At 32.5% G+C, this 15,403-nt stretch overlaps 1 protein-coding gene across 3 annotated transcripts in view; it reads right to left on the bottom strand.

Annotated features, from left to right (window-relative positions):
* Positions 1-209: 209 nt before the first annotated feature.
* Positions 210-15,403, bottom strand: part of STXBP5 (syntaxin binding protein 5) — a 168,291-nt gene continuing 153,097 nt past the window's right edge. For all 3 annotated transcript variants that reach the window (XM_041740439.1, XM_041740441.1, XM_041740447.1), the window contains 2 exons: positions 7,892-8,112; positions 210-5,905 (listed from right to left, as the gene is read on the bottom strand). In XM_041740439.1, the coding sequence (XP_041596373.1) occupies positions 5,864-5,905; positions 7,892-8,112 (263 nt within the window). In that variant the 3' untranslated portion in view covers positions 210-5,863. The remainder of the gene's footprint in view (positions 5,906-7,891; positions 8,113-15,403) is intronic.

Below are 15,403 nucleotides of genomic sequence, written 5' to 3'. Positions count from 1 at the left end.
CTCACCCCACCCAATGAAGGGTAGGTGACTTTTACCAGAAAGCCCACCTACTTAAGAAAAATATTGTTCGTCTTACTTGAATTGACTTTATCTTTGCAAATGTAGGAATCTATTTTATCTATTATTTGCTTAGGTTAAACTAATGGGATTAATTCCACAATTCAGAGAAAAAATTAAAACAGATTTTCCAGAGAAAAGGGCTTGTTTAGTTTCAGGAGAGATTAGAGTATTTTATTTTGCCCAATCAGAGCCCTTCAGCATAAAGAGACATTCATATACATATATATGAACATTTTCCAGAAACATTATAATACATTTTTTTAAAATACCAGCTTAACGGTATTTATTTACAAAAATATTTCATTACCTAATTTTAAACCTTTTGCTGTGATGACATTTTGTAAAGTACAGGAATGCAAAATAACTACAAAGTTTAACACATTTTTAGTGTTTGCAATAGTGCTTTTTTTGTTTTTGTTTAAAATGAAACAGTACACAGAGATTTTTTTTTAACCGTATTTAAAATGCATATTCCAGCAATTACCTTTGAGATAGTTACTGGACTGAGCAAAATTAAAAAAAAAAAAAAAAGTGCAGCAACTGAAAACTGCCTGCGGGTTTAAGGTAGACACAAGCTAGAGCTCTATACCAAGCATGCTTGCCCCTGAAGTGGACAATGTTAGAAAAACTTATTCTTGCTCTTTTTAATATTGTTTTGGTGATGCATTTACAATGAACCAATAGTATAACTAGAAAAGAAATGTTTTTCTGGTTCTATCATGTTAAGCAGAGGTCACACCTAAAGTATCACAGTACCATTTATTTACAAAAAAAAATTACAAAATTTAAAATATGATTTACTCTCTTTGCATTGCTTTCTACTGACATGTTGAGTCTGTTTTTAACTCCTCACATTGTCTTCAGTTGAAGCAAAGTTAGAACACAAAACACTTAGCAAAGTATATTTAAAAAAATGAAACTCCCAAATAGGAACCCATTGCCATTAGCCAATGTCCATTTAAAATGCCTGAGCCAAACAATCTACAATAAATTAATACTGACTTATTTACATCTCATACACTATAAAATTTTAATTTAAACTATGAGCCTCATTGCAAAATACCGGCAAAACTGACATTCATGGTTTTTCTGATGTAGAGTGCAATATGCAATAAAAAGAGCAATTACATGTAGCCCTGGACTACTGTACTCAATTTGTAAATGAATTATGCCTAGTGATTTAAGACTGTATTGATAACTGAAGAGAAAAACCATGTTATAACCCTGACAACTGGGAAGTTAATTCAGCTGAGAAAGGTAAAGTTTTCCCTTTAATTTTTGTTGTTGTTGTTATACCTATTTTCTGTCCACAGAACCTTTAAAATTTCTGTGGCAGTAGTAAGATCATTAATATTCACAGGAAAAATAATCCCCATAGCACTTTACAAGAAATTGATCAGTGATGAAAAGTGTGATTAACAAAAGCTGTAAACAAGTATCTTCACATTCATTTTCAAATGAAAAAAAATCATTTGTGGGCTTAAATTTCAATCCAATAGAACACTCTAAAAGGGAAAAGAAAAAAAGGAGGACACTAAAGATAGAGAAGTGCTCTTTTTCAAAGTAAATACAGATTAAAAAGTCTAGGAATAGTGATCAAGTATCAAACTGATAAGGAACAAATTCTATAAACTACAAAATAAAAACCTTCATTGACAAAAATACATAAACTCTGTTTTCATTTTTGGAAATTTATTTTTAAAAAAGGTAGAAGAAAATACCTGGAAAACTATTTTAAATATATATATTTTTTAAAACAATAGTTAAGGTAGGCATCCGACAGCAAGCTGCAGCTATGAGAAAGACTTTGCAATTACTGTTGTGGGCATTTTCCCCAAAATAAAATTAATATTTGAAAATGCTCAATAGAGGGTTTTTTTTTTAAACCATAGTAATGATTATCTTTCCTGTCAATGCGTGAAGACTTTTGAATAATGTATGATTCTTTAAAATTAATTGTATCTCGATATGAGATACCAGTATTTCTTATTATAAGCGTAAAACATAACTTTTTGTATGGATAATATACATACTTTTTAAGTACTTTGACTTAAACTTAACAAGTTCACCATTTTTAAAATTAAAGAGTACATTTATAAAAATTTCATTTTAAAATTAAAAGTATATTCTCTAGCAGTATGTATAAATATAACATGTTACTGTATGATCTTAAAACAAATCTGAAAGTGTTGCAATAATTTAAGACCTAGAACACTGAAACATACAGCAAACGATTTTACTATTTGTTTCCTTGAAAACTATATAAAGCCCTATTGAAGGTTTTAAGACTATGATCAGTTTAATTGTTTAAGGTGCAGCTAGCAGCATATTCATGATTTTGGTATGTTTTATACATATGCATCACTTAATTTTAACTGAGAAATGTGGATTAAATGATAATAAAAAGTTTTCGTTACCTAAAAAAGTGCAGAAAAAATTCAAGTTTAAAGTTCAGTGCTCTTTATTTTGCAAAAACAAATAAACAAAATCCCCAAAGTTAAAATGTAAAATAAATCTTTGCCACAAAAAATTTACCTTTGGATATAGCTTTTCTAATGTCATTGAGAAAATGCCTTCAGCAAAATATATATGGAATCTGGAACTCAGGGTAAAACTCTGCACTACTGTCTTCCTTTCCTCAGCTGTCTCCCTACCACCCCCTTTAACCTAAAAATGTGTAACACTTTCAGACTTGTTTATAACACTCACATACCTACACGAAAGAACTTCAGAGAAACCTACAATTAAGAAGGTCTAAGCAAAAAAAAAAAAAAAAAAAGGTTCTTTCTTTACTATAAAGTACTGTACTTAAATTGTAATATACTACACATAACATAGACAAATAGCAGCATTTTTTTTTCACATCCATAAAGAAAATCAAATTAAGAAGTCAGTCATAGCTCAGTGATATCTATAACCATTTTTGGAAACACTTTGTACAATTGAAATGCAAACCCAGGGCATTAAGATGATGCAAAACTTCAAATGGATGTAATATACAGAATTTGTCAGAGTAGAAGATTTCAAATAACTTCCTAAGCAAATACATATGAATTTTATTTTGAAGAGTGGGCTGGATTTGCGGTACATATGGGAAAACAACTTCCTATTGACAAGCTGCTAATTAATGAATACTTCAATGATTTTAGAGCCAAGGACAAATGCAACAAAGAATAATGTCCTCAAGTGAGGATACAGAGGAAGCACATACATATCTTTCATTTTTTCTAATATTTTCTATTTTTGACTTTTTTTTGGTTTGTTTTCCTGAAATCCTGGCTTGCTGGTGACTGTTACTTTTTGCACTTAAAAAGAAAAAAAAATAGAGATGTTATCTCTCAAATTACAATAAATTCCCTGGGTTAGTTATTACTGCAGACTCTCTTATCTACAGACTGAATCAAGTATAACTCGGAGAAGCTATTTCCTATTCTCAAAAATACTTCAAGCTTTCTAGTCTTAAGTGAGTTTCTAGGTTTGCTGTGCATAATCTGTAGATTAATTTAAAAACGAAATAAAGTAACTCAAAATATTGATTTAACATTTTCTTATAAAATCCATCTCAGATAAATGTATCTACTTCTATATTTGAAAATAATTACAAGATTAGTTCATTTTATATACAACAGGAAAAATGACCATAGAAATAAAGTTGATGTACAATTAACACAAAAAAACACAGCAAATTAAATAATTGGAGCCAATATGCCCTTCCACATAATAGGGAATCAACCAGTATACTATTTTACTGCATGCTTCTCAACTTCAAATCTGTAACTGTTGATTTTATTGATGACATTCTCAGAACTGTACCTTAAAAAAGGGCCTAATACTTCCTGTGACAGATCATGGAACAACATGTTTATTAGGTAACACAGGATACAAATTAAGCCATCTATAAACTGCTGTTCATCATATCGCTGACATTAACTAAAGAGAAATATGTTATCCATAGGTATTTTCTACAAATTCAAAAACTTTTGAAAATGATTACTTTTAAAATATTTATTTTGGCTCTATCAATTATCTCTATCACATATATTTAGTCCCTCCCTAATGATATTCAAAGTAAATTTTAATGTAAACTTTTGTATCCCATAGTGCACATTATAAAATGTAAACATAAAAGCATTATTAATGAAAATAAAGAGGAACAGATGCATAACAGACTGCATGGAATTAGGGTGTTCTACATATACCTTTAATGATCATATGGAATAGAAAAAACAACCATCAAATTTGCTATCAATTTGTGCTCTGATTATCTCTTAATGAAGGAAGAAAACTGTTGTAATAATTTTTTATAGAAGAAAATATTTAAATTTCATTACTATTAAATGTAATGCTTTTATTTTGCTCTTCCTTTGTTGCTCTAAGAACCACCAATAATAATCTTAGATGAGCCTGCATTATCAGATCACTTTCCCGTCTACAAAGTTATCTCTTCCCTGTCTGCAAAGCTATTCTAGGAACCAATCATTTATTGTCCACTGATGGTCTCATTTGCATTATACTCCAATACAGAAATAATTTAGTTACCAAAATGCACATATGTTCCTTTCCTTTTGGCTTTTTAAGCCTTGAAAGGACATGTACAGATTTATAGTATATTTCTACAGAAAATATTTTGTAGGTCGTCAGACTAGACTCTTATATAGATAATTATTGACAACAGATGCTTGTAATTTCCCATGCGACAGCATGTGCACTAAGATTTAATCGGCTCATCACCTGAGTGTACTGGAACTGTTAGCAAATAAAGGGCATTTTAAAAAGGGAGCTGAGCATTTTACTGAAATAATGAAACTTTTTTTTTTTAGCAATTTTAATTAAATAATGCAAAGGTACATTTGGTTAAACATTTTATAAAAATTCAAGCAAAATTAAAAACTTAGCCAATTTCAACATTTCTACAAATTTAACCTGTAACTATTTTGGTCAAATCCACCTTTAGCTGAATTAATGAGAACAAGGACAAGGGACATTGAAGTATTCTCCTCACCACAATGGAGGTTTTTCTCACTTTCCACACTGTATAGCCACTACATGGAAACTCCCAGAATGATGAGCGTTCAGTCATGCTCTACACTTTTCTTTTCAATGAAAAGTGATGTATCGCCTTGTTTTGCTTTTGACAAAATATGGACTAAACACAAGTATACAATAACAAGAATCCAAGAGTAGCCCATACACAAGTCAACTATGTGTATGTTTTTATTATTTAAAGCCCACCATTCAGCTTATCTGTCTAAAGATATGGTAACAAACAGTTTGTTTCTTTTTCACTAATGATACTGATGACCGTTCAGTTTAAGGGAGGGAAAGTCCAAGACAGCTGTTTGTTAATTCAGTCAATGACACAAACATAACTATTTCAGCTTCAGGACTTCTGACTTATTGCCTCTCCCTCAATGAGGTCAAACACTGATGGCAGATACAACAGCACAAAATCTTTTGGCATATGAAAGTTTAATACAGGAATGATCTAGGAATAGTCCCTGCTAGGTCTCCTCAACATCCCCCTTTGTTTCTTCATCCATAACATGTGACCTGCTTAGTTCCCAAGCTGTCAACCCACAGCTGCCACACACCATCTACTCCGCTGTGTGTGTGTGTGTGTGGACACTCCTCAGTTAAAGCCACATGACTGAGGTAAAACAGTGCATGATTGTGCTAGGAAAGAACAGTATCCAGTGACGAACATCCCTTTAACGTTAACTTTCCTAAAGTGAAATCAATAAAATAAAAAAGGAAAATTCTTTTTCCTTCTGGCTGAAGTTGGACTTAGTTGGATTTCTGGTTGTCAGAACTGGTACCACTTCTTATCTTTGTATTTCAACATCATCTAGAGGGGAGAAAACACACAAATAATGTTTTAAAAATGCCAGAACAACAATATTTATGTTATAACTGAATTCTATATATTTCCCAAACATTATATCATTCTGAAACATATTATAGTGTTACTATATTGCTTTCTTCAAATCACTTTATACTGAAAGCAGTAAGACCTATTCCATTTAGAGAAAAAAAAGACCATACCTATGAAGAACTACAGCCCAGAAAGTCCTCTTATTTTTTTAGAGACATGACATTATCAAACTTTGGCTCAGTATATTCTTTGGTGACCTAACCTAATATCTTACAAATAAGGTAATTATCAGTTCTGTGATATGAACTAAAAACAATGGTTAAAGAACCTAGTGAATGAAAGGTTGAAAACTCCTCTTGCTGGCATCAAAAATGTACCGGCACTTCCTCTGAGGAAGGCACTGTATGGCACACCTTCCCTATATGAAATCATTTGGTCCTCACAGCTCTACAGGTTAGAGATTATTATTCTCCTCATCTTATAAATGAAGGAAATAAGGCTTATATGGGTTACCCAACATAACACAAGGGTGAAACTGGGATTTGAGCCCATGTGGTCTGATCCAAGAACCCACGAGCTTCATCACCTCAATATATTATCTTCAAAGACTCTCAAATATGGCTCATAAACATAATTTGGTAGAAGTTTGAGCCTGAACTCTCTGCTAACTATTTAGTGTAGGGGTATATTCTGAAATTGGCTGAAGTGTTATATGCAATTAGAGATCACAATCACACACAGGGTTATGCCAACAAAATTCTTGACCAAGGTCACTAGTCTATAACTGAGGTGTGTGTTAGCCGAGTACAAGGACTCACACACATAAGAATCTCCAAACCTCTTTGAAGCCCTGCACAAATTGCTCCCAAGTCAAGTGACCTCTTTTATGCATTCCAGGTGTCAGCATTCTTGAGCAACGAAAAGATGACTTTTGATTGAAAAATTTAAAGAGCTATTACTGACAGAGTATGTGCTCAAATCTAAAAATAACCTTAATACGGTTTCTTCAGTTAACAAACTAAAAATGTCCTCAAGGGCTAGGCTAGGAACCAAGGGTGTAAAGTAGCCCAGTGTAAAGCATCACAGAGTGGCAGATCTATGTGTCAAAATGAAGATGTATATTCTATACCTAAGGGACTTTAAAGTCAGTTTGTATAAGTGTTACTATGCTGGCCAACAAAGCTTATTTATAAGAAGGCCAGCTAGGGATCCTTTCTTTATAGCATATATTTTAAGGTCCACCATGACTTCTGACTTCATCAAGATGAATTCATTGCAAAAATGCATTTCATTCGTCCTCTGTATGAATTGGTCTACAAATAAAAATGTTTACCAATTTTAGCTACTTTATTTTTTTTACTTTAGATCAACCTAAAGAATCAAGAGAGGCAAATTATTTCCTTTTCTAGGAGTTAGTAGTAAAACCTGAAAACCCTGCATTTCCTAAAACTGTTGCAAAATCATTGGCTTTGTTTACAAAAAGCCTGAAGGTGAGCAGTTTCCTTCAAAATTAATAAACTTCAGTAAGAAACCAGACTACTGAAATATATTCTTGTAATGGCTCCCTCTGGTGGCAAATCAGGAACTTGCAAGTACAGAGGACAACTGAAAGTTCTTGTGTAGAAATACAATAGCTATTAAAAAAAACAAAACAAAACATAAGAAATAGTGAAAAGGATTCTAAGGGAAAGGAGGGAAACTGAGTGGGGAGAAATCAGAGAGGAAGACAAACCATGAGCGACTCCTAACCGTGGGAAACAAACAAAGGGTTGCGGAAGAGGAGGAGGGTTGGGGGATGGCGTGATTGGGTGACGGGCACTAAGAAGGGTGATGGGCACTAAGGAGGGCACTTGATGGCACTATACGTTGGCAAATTGAATTTAAATTAAAAAAACTCAACCATTTTCATACTTGTTTTAACTAGGCTATTTTGTTTAAATATTTGTTTGATAGACATACCTCATGAGCGTGTTTAGAAAATGAATCTGCACTGGACAACATAGCTGCAGTTCTTTCTTCCAGATCACCAAGTTTCTGCCCTCTTTCATCTAGTGCCAACCTGGCTCGTGCTAATTCACCAACAACTCCAGAGGCTGCTCCTTTCACACCTTCAATGCCGCCAGGGCCAGGAATATGCTGTGCAAGACTCCTTGATGCCTTTCCTGAGGATGATTCTCCAACTGCAATGGATTTGATAAATGGAAGAGTAACTCAAGAAATGAAAATTTTATTAATATCCTCCTATATAACATTAAAACACAATTTTAAGGTTGAGTGACAATATAATTGTAATATTTATATAACTCATTTCATAATGTTTTTATATGATTTTAATAATTTTTAGTTTTTTAAACATGCAAAAACAGAAAAAGAAAATTAATATTCTACTCTATATTAGTTTATATAACAAAATTTGTTTAAAAAAGGGGCTAGTAATTATTTGTTGCAATGAATAATGGGCATACTGATGCCAGTTTACAGAACAGTAAAAATCACTATTGGGTGTGCAAAAAATTAAAGATAAATTAATTTAAACATAGGGATTTGATTTAGTTTATTTATTCCATGCTCTCTCATACTTGAAATACTATGCTTAGGCTTAGAAGTAAAGGAAAATGATGAATTTATTCATTATTCTATTTTTGTGTCCATTAAGTTGTGGATATACTACATCCCTTTCTTTCCATTTCTTGTCACTTAAAAATAGATCAATTTTTTCCTTCAAAAGATCTCAGGAATTCACTGCTTCCTTTCCATATATAATCCAGACCTTGATTACCTCAGAAGTCTTAAATTCTGTTAAAGATTGAGGTCCGATGTTCCCTTTTCCCTCATCATACATTTCTCTCATTAGAAATATAATTCCCATACCATAAATTTGCCCCTGAATATGTTAGTAGCTTTTAGTTTATTCAGAAGGTTGTGCAACTATCATCACTAATTCCTGAACATTTTCTTAAAAACAAAACAATCCCATGCTAACTATTGGCAGTCATATCCCATTACCCCCTCTTCTCAGTCCTTGTCAATCAATAATTTACTCTGTCTTTATACACTTTCCTATTCTGAACATTTCATATAAGTGGATTCATACAATCAATATGTGGCCTGTATCTGGCTTTATTCACTTAAAATAATGTTGTTAAGGTTCAACCATGTTGTAGCATGCATCAGCACTTTATGCTTCTTTTTTCTTTAAATATTTTATTTAATCATTCATGAGACACAGAGAGAGAGAGCCAGAGACATAGGCAGAGGGAGAAGCACGCTCCCTGTGGGGAGTCCGATTTGGGACTTGATGCCAGGACCTTGCGATCACAACCTGAGCCAAAGGCAGACGCTCAACCACTGAGCCATCCAGGTGTCCTAGCACTTCATGCTTCCTGATGACTGAATAATACAACATTCTGTTTATCAGCTCATCAGTTGTTTCTACTTTCTGGCTTTTATGAATAACGCTGCTGTGAACATTTGTACAAGCTTTTGTGTGAATATGTGTTTTCAATTCTCTTGGGTATATACCCAGGAGTGGAACTGTTGAGTCACATGATAACTTTATACTTAACTTTTTGAGGAATCGCCAGTTTTCCAAAGAGGTTATGCCAGTTTTATATTTCTATCATCAATGTATGAGTTTCAATTTCTCCACATTCTTGCAAACATCTTTTTGACTACAGCCACCCTGGTGTGAAGTGGTATTTATTTGATTTGTACTTCCTTAATGAGAAATGATATTGTATCTTTTTTGCTGTGTTTATTGGCTATTTGTATATTTTGGAGAAATGACTATTCAAACCTTTTGCCCATTTAAAAACTGGGCTATTTGTCCTTATAGTAAGTTGTAAGAGTTCTTTATATATTTTGCATACTGGACTCATCAGATTTTAGAAATATCAAATATATGATTTATAATATTTTATGATAATCTGTGGTTTGTCTTCTCACTTTCTTGATAGTATTCTTTTTAAATTTTATTAAAATACTTTTCTTTGGTTGCTTGTGATTTAGGTATCATAACTAAGAAGCCACTGTCTAATACAGGGGCACAGAGATCTATATCTATTTTCTTCTATGACTTTTATAGTCTTAGCGCTTTCCATTAAGGTCTTTGGTCCATTTTGAGTTAATTTTTGTGTATGGTGTGAGGTGAGAACACAACTTCATTCTTTTGCATGTGGATATCCAGTTGTCCCAACACTATCTATTGAAAAAAAACCATTCTTTCACCTTTGAATTTTCTTAGCAGCCTTGCAGAAAATCAATTAACCATATATGTATGGACTTATTTCTAGATTCTTAATTCTATTCCATTGGTCTATGCATCTCTCCATGTGCCAGTACTGTACTACACCTTGATGATTAACAGCTTTATTGTAACTTCAGAAATGTGAAGATGTGAGTCCTCCATCATTCTCTTTAAAAAAATTTTTGTATGTGTGGCTATTTTGGATTCTTTCCATTTTCATATAAATGTTAAGGAGCAGTTTGTTTCTTTCTTCAAAAAAATAGCTGGGATTTTGACAGAGATTGTGCTAAATGTATAGATCAGCTTAAGGAGCTTGGCCATCTTCCCAATATTAAATCTTCAAATCTGGGAACATAGGATGTCAATCTATCTATGACTTAAGATCTTTAAATGATGTTTTGAAGTTTTTAGTGCATTTTACACTCCTTTTGTTAAATTATTCTCAAGTATTTTATCTTTTTGATGCTATTATAAAAGGAACTTTTTTCTTAATTTTCATTTTGTTACTGCTAGTGCATAGAAGAAATGAAATTGATTTATACTTATCTTGTATCCTGCAATCTTGCTGAATTTATCTGTAATTTTTTTTTTTTTTGGTGTGGATTCCTTAAGATAATCTATTTACAAGATTATGTTATCTGCAAATACAGACTTTTACTTTTTCCATTCCAATCTGCACGACCTTTAGTTCCTTTTCTTGCCTAATCGTCTAGAATTAAAACTCCAAGTATAAGGCTAACTCAAGAGGTAAGACTCTTTGAATTTCCATCTAAAGATTATTATCAGTTACAACATTTTTGTGGGGGGAGGGCAATTCTGATAAGGACTTCATTAAGTGTGTATCTGTGTATGCATAAATCAGTTTTGGGAGAATTGATGCCTTTTACTGAATCTTCTACTGCATGAACATGGAGTCTTTAACTTCTGTCAACAAAGTTATATAGTTTTCTACTTTTCCCATAGAGGTTCTAAACATCTTCTATTAAGATTTATTTCTAAATATTCAACTTTTTTGGTATGTTTAGATAGGATATGTGGGTAGACAGAATAGTGTCCCCTACTCCTCTAAAAGATGACCATACTCTAATTCCTGGAACCTGTGATTCTATTACCTTAAACAGGAAAAGGAACACTGCAGATGTGATGAAGGATCCAGAGATAGATTATCCAGGTAAACCCAATGTAATCACAAGCAAAGAGCTACATGCAGAGAGATATGGCTTCAGAAAAACAGAGATGCAACAAAGTTGTTGGCTTTGATGCTTTAACTAGGGCAATTATATTCTCTTATCTTTCTTTATTCCTGACAGTGTTTACTTGTGCCTTCCTCTTCTTTTGTGTAGTTTCACCAGAGATTTATTAATTTTATTAGATTTTTAAAGAATCAACTTCTGGCTTTGTTAATTTTTTTTTCTATTTTGTATTTGTTTGCTAAGTCATTACTACCTTACCTATTTTTCTTTGGTTTATTTGCCGTGTTTTTTACCTTTTTGAGATGGGTCCTCAAGTTCACTCATTTTCATGTTTTCTCCTTCTAATAATACTGCATATATATTTAAGGCTATAAATACCACTGCTACTTTAAATGCATACCAATTATTATGAATTCTTTGACACATGGGTTTTTCAAAAGTTTATTTCTTAATTGTCAAACATGGGAATTTAAAATTAGCTTTGCTATTAATTATAAGCATAAATGCATTGTGATTAGATCATAAACTCTTGATTTTAATGCTTTCAAATTTGATTTTTAAAAAATCATTTGATGTGTGGTCAACCTAAACCCCAACTTTTTAAAATGCAAGTTTCAAACATATTGGAAGATAAAAGAACTATATCATAAGCATCCATACATTATCTAATTTTGATAATAGTTAACTGTTTTTGCTATGTGTCTATATGTAAAATTTTTAAATAAAATATTTAAAATTCATTATACACATTATGACATTTTACTCCAAAATAATTTAGTATACCTCTGTGTGTGTTTGAAAAGAATGCATTCTGCAATGTTCTATATCTGTTCATTAGGTCTAAGTTAATTAATTGTGTTGTTCATATCTTCTATATCCTTTACTATAAGACTTATTGTTGTCTGCTTTTATACCTCAATCAATAGGCATATTCCCCCACTATGACTGAGAAATGGTCTCTTCTAGTAGTTATGTCAATATTTGTTTTTTATATATTTTGAAGTGAAATATAAGGTACATTCATTAATGTCCTAATGTTTACACTTTGATATTAATATAGCTAAACCAGCTGATTCTTCATTTGTGTTCATGCTTTTCTTTTAGAATTTTAATATTTGTTTTCAATGTCTTTTGTGAACAATGTGCATTTCTTTTTTTCTTTTTAAATTCAACTGGATAATTTTTGCCTTTTTAATGGGACATAATTGGGGTGCCTGGGTGGCTCAGCCAGTTAAGTGCCTGCTTTCAGCTTGCATCATGATCCTAGGGTCCTAGAATGGAGCCCTGTGTCGGGCTCCCTCCTCAGTGGAGAGTCTGCTTCTCCCTTTCCTTTCCCTCACTTGTGCTATTTTTCCCTCACTTGCTCTCTCTCAAATAAATAAAATCTTAAAAAAAAAAAAGATAAATGGGATGTTATTACTACGGTTATTTATATTTAAGTCTACCATCTTCTATGTGCTTTCTATTTACCTCATCTGTTTTGTGTTCTTTCCTCCTTTCTTGCCTTATTTTGGAAGGATTGTGATTTTCCTGTTATTCACCTGGAAGTTTTGTACTAGGTTATAGAAATCACCTTAGAAATTATAACATGCATCCTTAACTTATTAATGCTACCTGATATTTTTAAAAAGTCTCTCAAAAAATGTATGATCTCAGATCACGTTAAATCCATTTTACCCTTTGTGACTCCCTTGATTTTGTTTATTTGTACGTGTATATGTATATACACATACTACAAGACTTTGATTTACAGTTTAGAAGATTATATTTATACATGCACTTATTACTTTCTAAAACATTGTTTCCTACTTCTCTGACATTCCATGGAGGATTATTTTCCCTCTATGTGAAGTACATCCTTTAGTATTTCCTTTAGTGTGGTGGCAAGTCTTATTCATTTGTTCATTTGTCTAAAAATGTCTCATTCCTGAAGGATATTTTCTAACTTTGGCTGTTGAGAAGCCAGTCTCTAGCTTGTTAAAAGATACCTCATTTTCCTCTAGCCACTCTGAAGATTATCTCTTTGTCTTTGATATGCTCTATTTTCATGTGACACATTGAGCTGTGAATTTTTTTAAATTTATTTTAGAAAGAGAGTGAGTGGGGGGGAGAAGTAGGGGAAGGGATGGAGGGAGGGAGGGAGGAGAAGGAGAGATGGAGGGGGGGAGAGAGAGAGAGAATGAGAGAATATCTCAAGCAGACTCCATGCCGAGCTTGACAGAGGACTTGATACCATCATTGTGAGATCATGACTTGAGCTGAAACCAAAAGTCAGGTGCTTAATTGACTAATTCAGCCAGATACCCACCAGCTGTGAATTAAAAAAAAAAAAAAATCCTTAGAATTCATTAGACTTCTTGAATGTATGAATTGGTATCTTCTATCAATTCTGAAAAATTTCCAGCCATATGTCTTTACATATTGATTCTTCTTCACATGCTTTCCTATTTCTTTCTTGAGAAATTTAAACATATGTTAGATCTTCCCACTGCAACTTCTATTTCTTGTATCTTCTTTGTATTTATATCTGTTTTGTTTTTCTGTACTACATTCTAGATGATCTATCTTGCCTATCTTCAAGCTATATAATTTTCTCTTTAGTTGTGTCTAATTTGTGGTTAAATTTATCCAGTTTTTGTTTTTGAATCTTTCAGTTCCACAATTTCATTTTTGTTTTTTACACATTTGTTGTATTGATTTTTATAGTTTTCAGTTATCTGACAAAATGTTCAGGCACAGTACTTATGAATATAATATACATAAGTATTTTACAGTTTCTGTCTGATAATTCTAATATTTGAAGTAACTGTGATTCTATTTCTGCCCTTTCTGTTTTCATTGTTCATGGTATTGATTACTAGTGTTCTAGGTTAACCTGGACTTTTTTGAAAAATTATTTTTACAAATAATTTGAGGACTTGAATATGTTATCTGCCTTTAGAGAACATTTTCACTTGCTTCTCCCAGGTGCTGGGGACTTGAGCAGTCTGTAAAAATACTTTAATTAAGGTTGCAAGTTTTCTGGGACAGTCGATAATTTAAAGGCGAGCTCAGTCTGTGTGTCTGAGGACTGATTTATTTCTAGGTCACCTTTACTCTTAAGCCATGGCCTTTGGGGTCCTTGCAAAGAGAAGTTATTGAACAAGATCTCTATCCTTGCCTGTTCTAGGAGCCCATCTTGCTAGTATGAACACAGTTTAGTATCTCAGCCTTCTGCTTCAGATTAGCAAAGTACTCCAGGGTAAAAGTGGCCTCAGTTTGCCAGGCTCAGCACTCTGGGTTCCTATCCTTTCCCACGTCCTAACTATACCTGTTAGCTGTCTGATGTTGTTAAACATTTTTTGAAAAATACAATTTTTGAATTTTGTGGAACTTTATCAACTATCCTTGGTCCCCATGACTTAAAGAACAGTCTTTATTTTTAAAAATTAAAACTGACTGATCCTCTCAGTACCAAGATGATTGATCAATCATCTGGGTAAGTTTTGAAAATTAAATTGTACTGCACTGCTACTTACTGATGTTTAATCTTACAGTTTTTCTAATTAGTCAAACAAACACAAAAGGAAAGTTCTATAATACTTCAGTAAAACAGAAAGAATAAAAGGAAAAAAATTACAGACAGATAACTCCTATTTGAAAGAAAGGTCAATCATTGATTCATTAGCTCATTCAAGGACAAATTTCTACTCTGTGCAATTATGTCGAAGGCAGTAAATGAACTAGATTTTGCTATCCTAAATAACCTTCTAGTTCAATGATAATAGTTCTGGAGGTTTTGTAAAATAAATGTTTAGATTAAAAACTTTTTCAAAGTTAATGTCATCAATTAAAGTTAATTATAGAATTGAAATAATAAGATCACATTTAATGAAAATAAAATGCTTTCTAAGCCATTCATTTAAAGTTGTGAATACTCCTTTTTAACCACCTGAAGCTACCCCTGATTTTGGTTAGAATGACAGAAAAAAACCTTTTATGTATTTTTGCTAAAAACATGGATATATTAATTACTATGACAAGAAGAAAAAG

This window comes from Vulpes lagopus, chromosome 2 (assembly GCF_018345385.1).
Source record: "Vulpes lagopus strain Blue_001 chromosome 2, ASM1834538v1, whole genome shotgun sequence".
Taxonomy (NCBI): Eukaryota; Metazoa; Chordata; class Mammalia; order Carnivora; family Canidae; genus Vulpes; species Vulpes lagopus.
The sequence above is the reverse complement of the archived record's forward strand: the minus strand, read 5'-3'. Positions and strand labels throughout refer to the sequence as shown.